We start from the raw sequence: 18,455 nt of genomic DNA on the forward strand, positions 1-18,455 counted from the left end.
CATTCCTCTGCATATGACTAGCCAATTATACCAGCATCATTTATTGACTAGGGAGTCCTTTCCCCACTCTTTATTTTTGTCAATTTTGTTGACGATTAGATGGCTGTAGGTGTGTGGCTTTATTTTGCAGTCCTCTATTCTGTTCCATTGGTTTATATCTGTTTTGTACCAGTATCATGCTGTTTTGGTTACTGTATCCTTATAGTATAGTTTTAAGTCATGTAGTGTGATGCCTCCAGCTTTGTTCATTTTGCTTGAGATTGCTTTGGCTATTCGGGCTCTTTTTTTGGTTCCATATGAATTTTAGCATAGTTTTTTTCCAATTCTGTGAAAAATGACATTGGTAGTTTGATACGAATTGCTTTGGGCAGTATGGCCATTTTAGTGGCATTGACTCCTCCAATCCATAAGCTGAGAGGTTTTTCCATTTGTTGTGTCATCTATGATTTCTTTTAGTGGTGTTTTGAAGCTCTCCTTGTAAACATCTTTCACCTCCCTAGTTAGATGTATTCCTAGGTAATTTTTTTATCTGTGTGGCTACTGTAAATGAGATTACATTCTTGATTTGGCGCTCAGCTTGAACATTATTGGTATATAGAAAAGCTGCTGATTTCTGTACATCGATCTTATAGCCTGAAATCTTGCTACAATCATTTACCAGTTCTAACAGCCTTCTGGAGGAGTCCTTAGGGTTTTCTAAGTATAGAATCATATCATCAGCAAAGACCAAGAGTTTGATTTCTTCTTTTCCTATTTGGATGCCTTCTATTTCTTTCTCTTGTCTAATTGCTGTGGCTAGCACTTCCAGAACTATGTTGAACAGGAGTGGTGAGAGTGGACATCCTTCTCTCATTCCTGTTCTCAATGAAATGATTCCAGTTTTTTTTGAGACTGAGTCTCACTCTGTTGCCCAGGCTGCAGTGCAGTGGCATGATCTTGGCTCACTGCAACCTCTGTCTCCTGAGCTCAAGCAATTCTCCTGCCTCAGCCTCCCAAGTAGCTGGGATTACAGACGTGTGCCACCACGCCTGGCTAATTTTTGTATTTTTAATAGAGATGGGGTTTTCCCATGTTGGCCAGGCTGTTCTCAAACTCCTGAGCTCAGGTAATACACCCACCTTGGCCTCCCAAAGTGCAGGGATTACAAGTGTGAGCCACCATGCCCGGCCGCCAGCTCTTCTTTATACATCTAATAGAAATCAGCTGTAAATCTATCTGGTCAAGGGCTTTTTTGTGGTTGGTAGGGGTTTTTCATTACAGGTTCAATTTTAGAACTCAATATTGGTCTGTTCAGTGTTTCAATTTCTTCCTGATTCAATCTTAGAAGACTGTGTATTTCCAGGAATTTATCCATCTCCCCTAGATTTTCTAGTTTGTGTGCACAGAGATGCTTATAATAGTCTCTGAGGATCTTTTTGTATTTCTGTGGGGTCAGTTGTAATGTCACCTTTGTCATTTCTGATTATGCTTATTTGGATTTTCTCTCTTTGTTAATCTAGCTTGCAATCTATTGGTCCTGTTTACCCTTTTAAAGAACAAACTTTTGGTTTTGTTGGGTCTTTGGTTGGATTTTTGGGTCTCAATTTCATTCAGTTCAGCTCTGATTTCAGTGATTTCTTTTCTTCTGCTAGCTTTGGGGTTAGTTCTCGTTTCTCTAGTTCCTCTAGGTGTGATGTTAGATCATTATTTTGAGATCTAACTTTTTGAAGTGGTGTTTATCACTGTGTACTTTCCTCTTAACATGCTTTTGCTGCATCCCAGAGATTTTGGTATATTATGTCTCTGTTTTCATTTGTTTCAAAGAATTTTTATGCTTCTGCCTTGATTTCATTGTTTATCCAAAAGCAATTCAGGAGCAAATTGTTTAATTTCCATGTAATTGTGTGGTTTTGAGAGATCTTCTTGGTATTATTTCCATTTTTACTCAACTGTGGTCCAAGAGCATAGACAGTATGATTTCAGTTTTTCTGAAGGTATTGAGACTTGCTTTATGCCTGAGCATGTGGTTGATCTTGAAGTACATTCCATGTGCAGGTAAGAAGAATGTATATCCTGTGGCTGATGGGTGGAGTATTCTGTAATGTTTATTAGGTCCACTTAGTCAAGTGATGACTATAAGTCCAGAATTAATTAATTAGTTTTCTGCCTCACTGATCTGTCTAATGTTGTCAGTGGGAGTTAAAGTTCCCCACTATTATTGTGTGGCTAAGTCTTTTCATAGGTCTAGAAGTACCTGTCTTATCAATCTAAGTGCTCCAATGTTGCACACGTACATACTTAGGATAGTTAAGTCTTCTTCTTGAGTTGAACCCTTGAGAGGTAGAATTTTATGTAATTTTATTCAGGTAGAATTGTATGTAATTTTATGATTTTATGCATGTAGGATTCATTATGTAATACTCTTATTTTTATTTATTTTTTTTTTTACTGTTGCTGGTTTAAAGTCTGTTTTATCATATATAAGAATAGCAAGCAACCTCTGCGTTTTTTCCCCCCCATTTGCATAGTAGATCTTTCTCCAACCCTTTACTTTGAGCCTATGGGTGTCATTATGTGTGAGATGGGTCTCTTGAAGACCACACAAGAATAAGTCTTTTGTTTTTATTCCACCTGCCACTCTGTGCCTTTTAAGTGGAGCATGTAGGTCATTTATATTCAAAGCTAATATTGATACGTGAGGTTTTCATTCTATCATGACATTGTTAGCTAGTTGCTTTGCAGTTTCTATCGTGTGGCTGCTTTACAGGGTCTGTGGGCTATATATTTATGCTGTTATTATGGTAGCAGGTATTGTTCTTTTGTTTCTGTATTAGAACTCCCTTAAGGAGCTAAGGCTGGTCTGGTAGTAATAAATTCCCTTAGTGCTTGCTTGTCTAGAAGAGAGTCTAGTTCTTCTTCGCTTAAGAAGTTTAGTTTGGTGGGTTGAGAAATTCTTAGTTGGAACGTCTTTAAGAATGCTGAAAATAGGTCTCCAATCTGTCCTGGCTTGTAAGGTTAGCCCTGATGAGGTTCCCTTTTATATGGCTTGCCCTTTTTCTCAAGCTACCTTTAAGATTTTTTCCTTAGCACTGACCTTGGACAGTCTGGTGACTATACGCCTTGGTGTTATTCATTTTATATACTATCTTGTGGATGTTTTCTGGATTTCTTATATATGGATGGCTACTTCTAGCAAGATTAGGGAAGTTTTCCTGAATTATTTCCTCAAATACATTTTCCAGGTTGTTTACTTTTTCTCCTTCTCTCTCAGGAATGCTAATAATTTGTACATTTGGTTGCTTCACATAATCCCATATTTCTTGAAGATTTTATTCATTTATTAAAATTCTTTTTTATTTTTGTCTGATTGGGTTAGTTCCAAAGACTGGTCTTCAAGCTCTGAAATTCTTTTCTCTGCTTGGTCCAGTCTATTGATAGAGCTTTCAATTGTATTTTGAAATTCCTTGAGTGAGTTTTTCAATTCCAAAAGCTCTGACTGATTTCTTTTACAGATGTTTATCTCTTCCTTCATTTCCTGGATTGCCTTAGAAGTTTCTTTGTGTTGACTTTCAACTTTGTCTTGGATCTCACTAAGCTTCCTTGCAATCCATGGATTTGATTCTTTATCTGTCATTTCTGAGTTTCCATTTTGGTTAGGGTCCATTGCTGGAGATCTAGTGCAATCATTTAGTGGTGTCACCACATAATGCCAAAATTCTTACACTGGTTCTTTCTCATCTAGAGATGCTGTCACTTCTAATTTTTGTAATTATTTTCATGCAGGTAAGATTTTTTTCTTTTTCTTTCTTTCCCTATCATGTTATTTTTTCTTTCCTTTTCCTTTTCTCCCTCCTTAATGAGATTGGGCTGTGGAGTTCAACCTACAAGCCCACAGATGGTGCTTATAAGTGAAAGCTGGCTGCAGCCAACACAGCTGAGTATATACTCGATCCTTGTTTACTAGCAGAAGCTCTCTACTGCCTCAGGCAATAAGCTGGTTTGTGGAGTATATAGTGGTCTGAGCTCCCTATTCAGCCCCAGAGGGGCAGGGGCCACAAAGAGCAGGGCCAAACAGAGCAGGCTAGCCTACAGATTCCCCAGTGGCAGGCACAGACACTAGTGCCAAGGGAGAATCCAGAGGGCAGCCACCAAGAACGCAGGATTGTGCCTAGGCATGCAGCTTGGAAACCATCTGGGCTCCATGTTCTCTACATAGGAATGGGAGATGGCTTAAACTTCTAATCTAGAAGAGTTGCCATTCCAGATGCTTGGAAACCTGCCTGGGCATGGAACACAGAGGGTCCCCTTGAACCACAATCTACGTCCAGGAAGAGTGCGGTGGCTCAGGCTGCTGAACCAGACAGACAGAAGCTCTGAATGCCTGTAGATTTGCCTGGGTGTGGAGCAGAGAGAGCCTCACTGTACCACGATCTATGTCCAGGAAGGGTGGGGTGGCTCAGTCTGCTGGTCCAGGCAAACAGGTGCTCTCAAATGTCTGGATTTCTGCCTGCAGGTGGAGTAGAGAGGGCCCTGTCATACCACAGTATCAGTAGAGCAGAGTGGGGCACCCAACAATGGCACACATGGATCAGTTTCAGGTCACCAAGCTGGCCTTGGCTACAAGTCTTGCTGCCCAGGAGAAACTGCAACTTAGCAGCTCTCCTCCTGACCCAGTCTTGCAATGGAGGAAAGCACAATTCTAGCCCTACAGCTGAGGCACTTTCCACAGTTCTAGCTGTGGAGGCCCCTACCCTACTCCAGAGCAGGTGCTCTAATCTCTGGACCAAGACTGAAATGCCTGCACGGCCATGCTGCTGAGTCACCAAGGAATGGCTGGCTTCATACGTGCCTGGATTAAAAACGGAGTCCTGTTTTCCATCTCAGGTCTGAGAGAATGTCTGCAGCTTTTCATGATGTCTGTTTCTCACAGTGTCTCAAACCCTCTCCCCAAGTTGGCTCCAGGGCTTGGGAGAAACAAAGTGCTCTCCCTCAGAGTGGGTTGCTCAGATCCCCAGTGGAAAGGTAAGCAATAGAGAAGGGCTCCCTGCCTCTCTCACGTACTGGGGCTGTTTGCTAGCATTCCCTTCAGGATCTGAGGTGTCCTTCACAATTCTGGTGAATTCCTGTTTTCCTTCTTGAATTAAAGCTCAGAGAGTTGATCTTTATGTACTATCATGCTATTTCCAAGTGGCTGAGGCACACTGAAAGTCTCTAATCAGCCATCTTGGACTCTACTTTTAATTCAGAATTTAGAATATTACATAAACTTAGCTGACAAAGCAGCAGCAGGGTTTGACTCCGATTTTGAAAGTTCTACTGTGGGTAAAAGGCTATCAAACAGCATCACATGCTACAGAGAAATCTTTTGTGAAAAGAAGAGTCGATCACTATGGTAAAAGTTCATTGTTGCCTTATTTTTAGAATTTGCCACAGCAACCCAAACCTTCAGCAGATAACACTCTGGTAAGCGAGCAGAAATCAACATCAAACAAGATCTTCTACCAACAAAGAGATTACAACCCACTGAAGGCCCAGATGATCCTTAGTATTATTTACCAACAAAAAATTTTTCAATTAAGGTATATACATTTTTTAGACATAATTATATTGCATACTTAATAGACTAGAATATAGGGTAAATATAACTTTTAATTGCACTGGGAAACCAAAAAAAGCTTATGTGACTTGCTTTATTATGATATTCACTATATTGTGGTGGTCTGGAATCAAATCTGCAATATCTCTGAGGCATGCCTGTATATTTACAGAGTACTAACATGTTTTCCAAAAGAGAAGTTGTCAAAATCAATAGCAGATACAATTGTTTTTGAGCCTACAAAAGAAAATACTGAAATGCAAATCAAAAGAATATATCCCTATTAGTTAATTCCAATTAACGAAGAGTGATCTTACACATGGTACAGAGGCATAAATAATCCCTCTTTCCAAAGAAAGAATACAGAAAGCTTTCTCCTTTAAGAAAAAAATAGAGAACTCTTTTGAAAAATAAAAATAAGAATCCTGGCTGGGCACAGTGGCTCACGCCTATAATCCCAACACTTTGGGAAGTCAAGGTGGGCAGACTGCTTGAGTCTGGGAGTTCAAGACCAGTTTGGACAACATGGCGAAACTCCACCTCTACAAAAAATTAGCCGGGTGTGGTGGCACGCGCCTATAATCCCAGCTGCCCGGGAGGCTGAGGTGGGAGGATCGATCACCTGAGCTCAGGAGATTGAGGCTGCAGTGAGCTGTGATCACGTCACTGCACTCCAGCATGGGCAACAAAGTGAGACCCTGTCTTAAAAAATTGAAAAAAGAAGAAATCCTGGTTATCACATATAATTTGAAGTACTTCAGACTACCTGACACTAACAGTGTCGGGTTACTTGTGACATTGTGTTACAAGGCATCCAAGAAGGCTTCACAGCAAGAGAACACTTCCTCAGTAAAAGATTTTTAAGAGATGCCTCCTCATCTTTGGCAGTACCTCCATGTTACACAACTGTAGGAGATACTATTTATATTTTTATCTTCTACTCTGTCTCCATAGACCACAGAGTGAATGGTGTCCCCTGGAGTTGGCCAATATGAACTATAAGCCTTTCCCAATGCATTATGGAAATATGCTACCCAAATATATACTGAATATCAAAGTTATTTGTGGATGAAATGCATAGACTGGGATATGCTTTAAAATACTCTACAAAAATAAGTTGGAAAGGATAAAACGAGAATGGTAGAATTTTAATAACTGTTGAAGCTGAGTGATGGGCATATGAGGGCTCACTATATTGTTCTTTGTACCTTTATGTTTGAAAAGCTCCATAATCACAAGTTTGAAAAATATACACTACTCTATAGTTTAAATAGTATCACCTGAGAAACCTTAAAAAACTGTGATGATATAAATGTGATATCAACGAAGCAAAAAAGACCAGACTTGGGTCTTATTTAAGAGGTCATATTTAAATCTCAATACTAAACACTGTCTACCAGGGCAGTGCCTATCAGAGGCAATATGGTAGAGACTGAATAAATTATCCCTAATTAATTTTTCATGAGTTTCTAGGAAACACTTGTAATTGCCAGAGGCAAAAATTAGATTAAGAAATATCAGTGTATTCCAATCCTCATAACCAGCAAAAAACAACATCCTAGAACAAACACAAAAGCGTCATTAAAGTCCCAGATTCTACAACCCACAACAGAAACTACTAAGGCACAGACCGAGTGAGTGCATTTTCATCCTCTCAGGGAATTCTGATATCAAACAACAATCTGCAGAAGAGCAAGCCTGGAAGTCCTTCACTGTGAATGGCGAGCACTACAGCAGATGAGCACGCAGCACAAGGGCTCACATAAGAAAGCAAGCTCAGGAAGAGACCACAAAGAGACTGCCACTGAGAGTTTCTGCTGTTTTGCCAAGACAGTGTGCCCTTCTGATTTCTTCTGCACGCACAGCTAACATTTGTTTGTTACTTCCTGTAACAAACAGGAAGTACAGTATTTCTGTATTTAAGACTCTCAGGGTAGCCTTGAGGACTGAGAAAGAGACCTAATGAAAGAAAATACCAACATCCATCTGAAAAGTCAGAAATAAAAGCTTTCCATCATAAATAATTCTTCCCCATGAAGAACAGACAAATGAACAAACAAAAGCCTCTTTTGCTAATGGCAGAATCTAAAAAATAGCAGTAATGTTCTATCAATAGGCTTTATCAGGCTCTTAAAAGCTACTTGCCCAGAGAAAAAACAGACAACAAAGAAAAACACATTTTAAATGGCTTTTCTGTCAGTATAAAAGATTTGCAAAATAGGTGTAAAGAACTACTCATGACAGGATAAAATGCCTTTATATACTTTTCATCTGTCTTTTCATAAATTATAAATAGTAAATTTTCCTCTAAGACTAAACTAAAGAGAGAGAGAGAGTCCATTTCCCATTCGTTATTTTTTGTTTTAAAATAAAAATTTAAAAGTTGGCCTGGAAAAAAAACTTTTTAAGTAAATGTAAGAACAACACCCTACATACTGTATCTTTCCACACACTCAATTCTCAAATATATCCAAATAGTCTTCATTTTAAAAGGATCAAAATAGTTACTTACCATCCAAAGCAAAAAAGTGCAAGATAAAGGCCCAAAAGGGTAGCAACTACATGTCTTATAAAAGAGCTAGTTTTGCTTGAATGTAGATAAGTTCGAAACCAAATGGCTGCTAGCAAGGCAAAGAGTTGGCACACTACAAAGTTGACCTGTAAAGAAAAATTAAAATTTTGTATTAGCAACACAGACCTGAATTTTTCATATCATGTTACATTGAAATTCTCAGGACAAAACATAAAGGTTACACAAAATTAAGACCTTCCAAATTTACAAAACAAAACAAAATTAAGGGAAATCCCAAGGATGAGCCTCAAGTTCCAAGTGATGGGCCAATGCCCACCAATACTGTCTCTGCTAGACCTGGCAGGGAACAGGTGTGGCCACGTGGGGAGAGGTGTAGAAGGACATCTGGAAAAATCTGGTTGACACTGGTTTGCAGACACAGAAACAAAAAGCCCAGGGCACCTACGGGTTAAGGGGAAGAGAAACTTGTTTAATGACTGAAGGAATCCTATAACTGGTGAAAAAGAGGAGCCCTAAATTTCTTCGCAAAAGCTCCGGGAGCGGTCAAAGTCCCCAAGCTCCCTGAGACTATAAGGGCACCAGGGGCTGGAGGATCTGGTGGGATGCAAGACAGTCTGTGGCAATGGGAGTAAACGGGAGTCCACTGCGGCCTAAACATCACCACTGTGAACAGTGGGAATCTGCAGCTAAGCTCTGAGGCATCTCAAGGATTGGCTCCCAAGGGGAAGGAATGAATTAGATAAGGGACAAAGCAGCCTTCAAAAAGTTCAAGTCCACCAACCTCAATTTTTAAATTTCCTCATAGTTCACTAGGAACTAAACTGTTCTTGACTTAATAGAAGTGAAATACACTCTGGTAAGACTGCTGCTACTCTTTTCTCTCAAACAAAAAGACGGAAAATAAGAATCTCTCATGGTATGTAAAGACAGACTGGAGAAAATCTCCATTTCCTTTTCTTTTTTTTTTTTTTTTTTTTTTTTTTTTTAAGACAGGGTCTTGCTCTGTGGCCAAGGCCGCACTGCAGTGGTGAAATCATAGTTCACTGCAGCCTCTACCTCCCGGGCTCGGGCAATTCTCCCATCTCAGCCTTCCGAGTAGCTGGGATTACAGGCACACACCACCATGCCAAGCTAATTTGTGCATTTCTTTGGAAAGACAAAGTTTCACTATGTTGCTCAAGATGGTCTTGAACTCCTGGGCTCAAACAATCTGCCTGCCTCTGCCTCCCAAAGGGCTGGGATTATACGCATGAACCATCACACCTAGCCAAAATCTCCTCTCTCTTACGAAACACATTCTCATAGAATCTTAGGAATAATATGCTTTAAAGTCTATAAATAAAAGAAAAAACCCATTGACGTTAGGAACTTGCAAAAAAATACATAACAAAACAATCAGTGTTTCAGGCACCTAAATTGTGAACAAATCACACTATCTACATGTAGCTATTTCCACAGACCCATAGAGATATCTCTGCCTAAAGACACAGACAAGTATATTCTCTTTCTCACATTTCACGGAGGAAAACAGTAGAATACTGTTGTACATTGTCGAAGAAACAATTGTTCTTTAAAACAGGCTCAATAAAAGCAAAATGTCTCTCCAAAAGTTCTAACACTTCTTGCCTTCTAAAGGGTTCTAACAGCATTTTAAAATTAAGCAAAAGTGAATAAAATGGAAAATCAGTATTCTTCATATTAACTACTCACATCTACATGGTTTTTTACAGTTTAAAACTTTGTTTCAAATATCTCTTATTTCTTTCTTTTTCAGATAGCTCCTAATTTAATTATAGCAAAAATTTACCGAGCATCTACTATGGGCAAACATGGGAAATCTAAAAATGCACGAGTCCCAGTCCTAGCTCAGGATGACTTTAGAACCTAATGGAAAACATAAACATATAAAGAAGGAACGTCAACTCAACATCAGAGTCTTCTCAATGGTTACATAGAACACCCTTCAAGACACCACAAAAGAGCGAGCCTGAAGGAATGCGTGCCACAAAGCATGTGAGGGGCGAGCTGGGCGGGCAGTGCTTCCCAATCCCACACAGCTCCACAACCATCGGAGGGGGCAGCTTCCCCTCCCCGTTCCATATCAGTCTATTCATACATTACAAGACAAAGTATGATTCTTTCCAAGAAAGAATATGTCAAGGACAACACACATACAGGATTGTACAGAATTTTTGAAATCTCTTTTCAACATTGTCATCATTCAGATAAAGAAAATGAGATCAGGCCTCACTCTGGACACTGAAATCAAAATCTTTGGGGGGATAGGCCCAAAAATATATATAAAAAATAAAATGAAAACACAGGTCCTTATGATCCTCAAGGTGTGAGAAGCACTGTGTTGGAGAAAAAGGGAAACGGCATTTTAAGGAAGAAAACAACATGAAGGAAGCACTTGGACAGGAAAGCGCAAACGCACCGCATAGCCAGGGATCATGGGAGATCAGGTCGGAAGTAGGGTGGTTCAGAAGTGAGGGCTTTGTATGTCATGCCAAGGCGTTTGAGCCCGTAGTGACGACAAAACCATGGAAGATTTTTAAAACAAGAAAGTGATGAGATTGACCCTCCACCTCTACATATCCAGAACTCTTGGATATCCATGAGAAACTATGAACCACTCAGTAGAAAACTGGGCAAAAGGAAAGAACAATTTACAAATATCAATGTCCAATACAATCTGAAAAATATTCTCTCTCAACCATAATTAACGAAGTGTGAAAAAAACCATCAGTGAGGCACTATCTTCCACCTCTCAGTGCTGCTGGGGACATGAGGAAGCTGGTGCTCTATACTGTTATCTGACTGCACCTTGGGACAGCTCTTTAAAGAAAATTGGACAACGGCCACCAAAACTTAAAACATAATATCCTTTACCAAGAAATTCAACATTTACAACTATACCCCAGATAAAGTGGCACAAAAGCACAAGAGCTTAGGCACACACAAAGATCCACTACACACTGTCAGAGCACACATGCACAGGGCCATCCACAGGAGACTGTTACACAAATAGAGCATTTCACATCTACAGAAAAGCAACATTTCCATTTCCCATCAGTAGGAAAAAAAAAAAAAAAGCTAGATTATCCAATTAATGTAACTGGGGTAACTGGTTTTCCTTTTGGAAAAAACCAAGTTACACTCCCGTTTCATAAGCCACATTGCTAATATTAATCGTGTGCTTATGTGGCAGGTATGAGTACACGCCCCTCAGATCTCCACCCGCAGGGGGCATAACTGACCTACAGCATCATCTGCAGCACACCTGATACCCATCACCAGGCTCATGCCAAGGCCATGGTGGGACCTCCTTAGAACTTCACTGCCCCACAGCCAGGCTCTCTGCCCAGACTCATGCCAAGGCCATACTCCTGACAGCCTGCGCCTCCACCTGCCCAGCCTTCCTTCCTTCCCCCTCTCCTCCAGAGGGGTCGGTCCTGCAGTCCGCAGCTCTCCCTCCTTCTGCCAGCTCCCCAGAGCATTGTCTCACAGACAACTTCCCCAGCTCATCACTTGCTCTCTAATTGCTCCTTGGCACCTGCTCCTCAGAGGACCCAAGCTGACACAACATTCTAAGTACCTTACATTTATAATCTATTTAATCTTCACAATAACCCTATGAGGAGAACTCTACTATTATCTCCACTTTCCAAGTCTGAAACAGTTTAACTACTGTAACTCGTTACTCATCAGGTAGTCTGGATCTAGAACTTGAATTTCTGACCGCTACATTATACTGCTTACCACATTTAAAAACAAACCCCAAACAAAATAACGGTCCATACACAACTGTAATGTTCTTTAGTACCAGTCACCTATATCTGGTTCTCCTCCCCTTCTGGGTAGACAGAGGATGTATTTCCTACTCCCTTGTGGGGACAAGTTTTGGTTGGTGAATTGTTAGCAGAAGTGATGTGTGTTGCTTCTCGGCCAGGACACTTAACTGCCAGAACAAGAATCTTCAGAGTTGTGCTATCTGTAATGTTCCAGAAGTGATGCGGAGCAAATTACCCTGCCAGTCCATGAGTGGACAAGTAGCGAGAGGGACCTTTGGTGTTTTGAGCCTGTGAGATTTGGGGATAGTTTATTACTGCAGCATAACCTAACTATGAAAACTAAAACTATATATATATATATATATATACACACACACACAGACACACACACACACATATAAGAACTATATATATGTGAACTATATATATGAACTTATATATATTTGGAAATATATAATATATAATATTTCCAAATGATACAGAAAGGAATATCATTAAAATAAATATGGCTAAATATTAACAATTGTTGAATCTAGGTTGGGCATACAGGTGTTCATTATATTAATCCTTTAACTTTTCTGAATATTTCAAAATGTTTATAACAAAAGTTTGGAGAAAAGAACAACTGGTCTTCAAGGCCTTCATTTTAGTGACAATCTGGGTTAAATTATAAGTAATTTTTATGTGAATATTGTATAAGAAACACATGGTACTCTAGTTTGATTATTTAACTTGGTGTATATCACTGTTGAGCATATCTGCATGAAGTACTGAAAATGAATTCATTATAACCAAGAAATCCCGATGTAAGAGCATAGACACACTAACCCTAACGTATGGTTGTTACTGGATTGATTTTTCAGCTATGGTATGAATTTGTCTTTTCCTAAGAAAAGCATTCACACACATGTTGCTATTTCAGTGACATAAAGTATCTCCTGGAAAATCATAGTTACTCATTCAGCCAAAATTTAGTGACACCCTACCTTGTGTCAAGCCCTGTATTGGCCTCAGGGATACATCGGTACATGAAACGAGGCCTCTGCCATTGGGGAGCCACAGGCCACAGACTCTCATATGCCTAAGGACAGCCATGCCCTCGCCCATGGAAAAGTGCAGAGTTCTCTGAAGATTTTGCTTGCATGCAACCTACAAAATTATGCATTGCATATCCTCATTTCTTGATGAATACAATTTTATATTTTATGTTTAAATGGTGGCAAAAGATATAATTCCAGTTTAAAAATTGAGAATTTAAAATAAAATTGTTTCATTACTCTTTTTTAAATAGTCATAGTGTAGTAGCTTTATAATCTGTGTTTGCTAACTTCTATACCTGAGGTCTTTGTGGATGGTTTCTGCTACCTGTTGCGTGTTAGTTCTTGTGCTAAATGTGAAATGTGTGTGTGTATTATATATACACCAACACACACACACATCTATCTGTCAAAGAATCTCCACTAATAAATTTCTAGGGACAATGAGTAGCACACAGGTACATTCTTCCACAGAGAATTTGTGTTTGCTTTTGCCAGGTGCTTAGGGGATCCCAGCAGTCCAAGATTACTTCAAACTAAATTCACTGCTTAAGATTATTTGATCACTAGGGTATGGATTTGGGGTACAGTCTATGCCAGGGCTGATTCATGGGTACAAATTTTCAGGAACTTTAAAAAAATAAGGCTCAGATAAGTTTCCTAGAAGTTTCCAGGAGAAGTCAGATTTACTTGGTTCACCATTCCCCTGAGATAGCAGCAGTATGGGTCTTGGGCGAGGCTCCTGGTGGAAGGTCCCTTAATAGATGCCTTACCTTGGGCAGCCTCTGGACTTTGACAGCCGTCCTTCTTGCTGCTAGAAACTGTCAGACAAGGCCAGGTGCAGTGGCTCAAGCCTGTAATCCCAGCACTTTGGGAGGACGAGACATGTTTAACTTGAATCAGATTAAGGCGGATCACGAGGTCAGGAGATCAAGACCATCCTGGCTAACCCGGTGAAACCCCGTCTCTACTAAAAAATATGAACTAGCCGAGCGAGGTGGTGGGCGCCTGTAGTCCCAGCTACTCGGGAGGCTGAGGCAGGAGAATGGCGTGAACCCGGGAGGCAGAGCTTGCAGTGAGCTGAGATCCGGCCACTGCACTCCAGCCTGGGCGACAGAGCGAGACTCCGTGTCAAAAACAAACAAACAAACAAACAAACAAAAAACTATCAAACAGAAGTTCAAGTTTGCCTGGTTCAGCAAAACAAAAACAGCCTTCATGTTCCATTTACTTTTTGGTATTCTCTCCTGTCCTTACATTTTGGCCAGTAGGCCAGGTATGGTGGCTCACGCCTGTAATCCCAGCACTTTGGGAGGCTTAGGCGGATGGATCACTTGAAGTCAGGAGTTTGAGACCAGCCTGGCCAACATGGTGAAATCCTGTCTCCACAAAAAATACAAAAATTAGTCAGGCGTGGTGGTACATGCCTGTAATCCCAGCCACTCAGGAGGCCGAGGCGGGAGAATTGCTTGAACCCAGGAGGCAGAAGTTGCAGTGAGCAGAGATCACACCACTCCAGCCTGGGCAGCAGAGTGAGGGAGACTCCATCTCAAAACAAAAACAAAAACAACAACAAAAAAAGATTTTGGTCTGGTAGTTACCTTACTATTTTTGTCAGGCCTTCAGTGCTTTAAAGAATCTGTTTTCTATATTTTTCTATAGAATTTCCAACTGTTGGTCTAAAAAACCCAGTCTGCCATAGTCTTAGAAAGGGAAGAGAACATCACCACTTTTCTCAATACTTTAAATGAGAGGTTCTTTTAACCTAGGATTCATGCATGGAGTTCAAGGCATCTATATACCCCTTGAAATTGCAGGCAATGTTCTGTGTTTAACCAATTTTTTCTGGGAACAAAATCCATAGATTTTATCAGATTGTTAAAGGTGTCAATGATGGAGACACCCTCAAATTTGGTAACTATTGCTTTAGAGTTCTATCAGTACCTAGTAATTTAATTTAAAAATGATTTTAGAATAATTTTGAACTCACAGAAAAGTTGCAAGTAGAGTGCAAGACAATCTCCACATTGTCCTCACCCAGATTCGCCAATGTTAACTCCTCCCTGACCCCATGCACAATGAATCTTTTTCTGAACCATTTGGGAACAAGCTTCAGACCTGAGTCCACATTACCCTTAAATGCTATAGTGGGTATTTCCCCAAACAGGAGGAATCGAGAAGTTAACCTTGCCATTCACAGACCATTCACAGAATCTATTTAAGTTTCAATTTTTCAATTTCAACTGTCCCAAGAATATATTTTTTTAAAAATTGGGCTGGGCGCGGTGGCTCATGCCTGTAATCCCTGCACTTTGGGAGGCCGAGNAAGCGATTCTCCTGCCTCAGCCTCCCAAGCAGCTGGGATTATAGGCATGCACTACCACCCCTGGCTAATTTTTGTATTTTTAGTAGAGGCGGGGTTTCTCCATGTTGGTCAGGCTGGTCTTGAACTCCTGACCTCAGGGGATCCACCCACCTCAGCCTCCCAAAGTGCTGGGATTACAGGCATGAGTCACCATGCCCAACCTGAAACTAAAAATTAAAATCAGATTTTTTAAAATGTGGTGAAAATAATTATATAAATCTGTATATTTTGATATGGAAGATTACCAAGAAATACTAGTAAGTGAAAGGTACGATTTGTAGAAGAAAAATCCAAACTATGTGTATACATTCATTTATTAAACATGCATTTATTCTGTACTTATTATGAGCCTACTATGTGCTAGACATTAACATAGTCTCCATATAGTCCATTTATATATCATACTTCACTAATTGTAGGTGCTCAGTAGATACCAGACGTGTGCCAGGCAGTGCAGCACACTGTGCTTTACAAGGAGGGGTTCATGTAATAATCATAGCCACCTTGCACAACGAGGCACCCTTACCCCAGAGCCCATGCTATTCTACTTCCATATGCACAGGTCCAGAACCACTAGACACTAAACCATTAGATGCTGTCACCTCTAGGAAGGAGGTAATAGAGAACGACAGGGACTTGAAATATTCCAGTATTTCTAATACTACACATACAATGAAGCCTCCTGTGCAAACCCCTCCTCTGGCCCTACTCCTTCCATCCCTCCCACAAAGATTACTAGCCTTAAGTTTGTTGCAGTATTCTCATGCATATTTTTATATTTTTGCTACTTGTGTATTTTACATATGGTATTGCTTTGAACATTTTAAACTAAAAATGGTGTAAAACTGAATGTAAGCTTCTGCAAATTTTTTCACTTAATATTACATTGCTGACATTTATCTATGTTGATACACACGGCTCTACCTTATTTACTCACCTTGTGTATTGTATTTCATTATGTTAACATCCAGAGTAGAACCTCTAAGTCAAGCAACATCCACTTGGCTAAGTATTGCTAAATTGCTCTCCTAATTAAGTATTTATCAGCAATGTGAGTTCCACTGCTCCACATTCTTGACAACAGTTGGTACTGTCAAGACTACTAATTTTTGCCAAGCTAATAAATGTAAAACATTATTTCTCTATTTTTTAAATGTGTATTTCTCCCGATTACTAGCCCAGATGAATATTTTTCTTATGTCTATTGGACATTTAGTTTTCCCTTTATATCCTTTGCCCATTATTCTATCAGCTTGTCTTTTCTCATTGATTTCTTTAAAAGAATTCTTTTTTTTTTTTTTTTGAGACAGAGTCTCGCTCTGTGGCCCGGGCTGGAGTGCAGTGGCCGGATCTCAGCTCACTGCAAGCTCCGCCTCCCGGATTCATGCCATTCTCCTGCCTCAGCCTCCCGAGTAGCTGGGACTACAGGCGCCCGCCACCTCGCCCGACTAATTTTTTGTATTTTTTAGTAGAGACGGGATTTCACCATGTTAGCCAGGATGGTCTCGATCTCCTGACCTCGTGATCCGCCCGCCTCGGCCTCCCAAAGTGCTGGGATTACAGGCTTGAGCCACCGCGCCCGGCCTAAAAAGAATTCTTTATATATCTGAAACTGACCTTTTGCAAATAGCATCTCTCTCAGTCTATAGCTTAGTCTTGTATCTTTTTTTATGGTGTCTTTTCCAATAGTGATTTCCATTACAGTCTGCGAGCTCTTTAGCTTTTTATTTTTGCAGTATACATACAACTGTATTACATGAATACATGGACACGCATCAATGTACTTCTTGGGTTAGTTTTTTTAAAAAACAGAATAGTTCAAGTGTAATTATATCATTGAGTTAAGAGAAACCAGGAATTCTGAATTTTCCACTTACAGCATTAAAACATTTATCTATACCTATTTCCTACTTAAACCAAATACCTTAGTGCTCCCAGTGCTAACATTTTCCATTTCTGTATAATAAATGTTATTACATTTCATGAAACCTAAGCTATCCTCAATGCTCATGTGAGACCAGTGTTATCTCTACTTTAAAAGGAAACAGCAAGTATGGCAGATGTGGGACCTCAACCTCTGTGATCTCCATCTTACACTTTTTTCCTTTTAGTTCCAAAGTTGAACCTGATCTTATCATCTTTAAATTTTTACTAAGGGTGCTTACACTTTAATTAATGTGTGGTTAAAATATAAAATGTTATTCACAAATTTACATTCTGTCTCCACAATAGATTGTATATTTTCTCCAGCTTTATATGCTTTAAATTTCCTCCCTCTTACTAGAACACGAGAAAGGAGTTTCTGGGTTATTTAAAATGCATATCGAACCATACACTTACATGTAACTGAGCAATTTTCTGAAAAGATCTGCACCGTTCAATATGATAGCCACTAGCTACATGCCCATCCACTGTCACACGTGCCCAACAAAAGTTTGTTAATTACCTCCACATCAGAATTAAGCATTCTACACTAAGCCAAAAACTAACCTATAATAATTTTGGAGTAAAAAAACCTTAAATTTTAAGATAGTGCAAAGTGATTACAATCTTCAACGAATCAATAAATACAGCCCCCAAAAATCAATTGTTACATCCACATCTCTACTGATGGAATACAAAATATGTTCTAATTTTTAAAAATAATATAAATGGATTTTCGATAACATATTCTTAACCAGTCCCTCCCAAGGTGAAGAGCCAGTCTTTGTGAGACCCTGCATTGATGGAAAGGGGCGTGGGGAGGCGTGAAGTATACAACCTGATGCGAAAGATCAAAGTGTATATCAAAGTTCAAAATGTGTATCAAACTGTACACTTATTGCTGAGCAGTTTTCTGAATAGATCTGCATTGTTCAATATAACAGTCACTGGCCCCATGTGGCTATGAGCACTTACATGTGGCTATTCCAAATTGAGGTATGTTTTAAATGCCAAACACTCACCAGACTAGGAAGACACAGCACAGATAGATAGAACAACCTTCAGTTTTAAGGACCCTGTGCTGGGATCTTATCTGTGGAAGTTTAGCTGTGTAGTAATCATCTGACAGCTAGTTAGAAACAGATTCTTGGATTCTAGCTCCATAACTTTTTATTCCCCAGTTTGAAATGGGACCTTGAATTTTTTTTTTTTTTTTTTTTTTTTTTTT

At 39.7% G+C, this 18,455-nt stretch overlaps 1 protein-coding gene across 3 annotated transcripts in view; it reads right to left on the bottom strand.

Annotated features, from left to right (window-relative positions):
• The window catches only part of MBOAT2 (membrane bound glycerophospholipid O-acyltransferase 2), a 147,057-nt gene that overhangs the window by 96,779 nt on the left and 31,823 nt on the right, over positions 1-18,455 (bottom strand). For 2 of the 3 annotated variants that reach the window (XM_017853470.1, XM_017853479.1), the window contains one exon: positions 8,088-8,233. The exons of the other annotated variant lie outside the window; for it this stretch is intronic. In XM_017853470.1, the coding sequence (XP_017708959.1) occupies positions 8,088-8,233 (146 nt within the window). The remainder of the gene's footprint in view (positions 1-8,087; positions 8,234-18,455) is intronic. 3 annotated transcript variants of the gene reach the window in all.

This window comes from Rhinopithecus bieti, unplaced genomic scaffold (genome assembly GCF_001698545.2).
Source record: "Rhinopithecus bieti isolate Rb0 unplaced genomic scaffold, ASM169854v2 scaffold_1530, whole genome shotgun sequence".
In the NCBI taxonomy this organism is placed as follows: domain Eukaryota; kingdom Metazoa; phylum Chordata; class Mammalia; order Primates; family Cercopithecidae; genus Rhinopithecus; species Rhinopithecus bieti.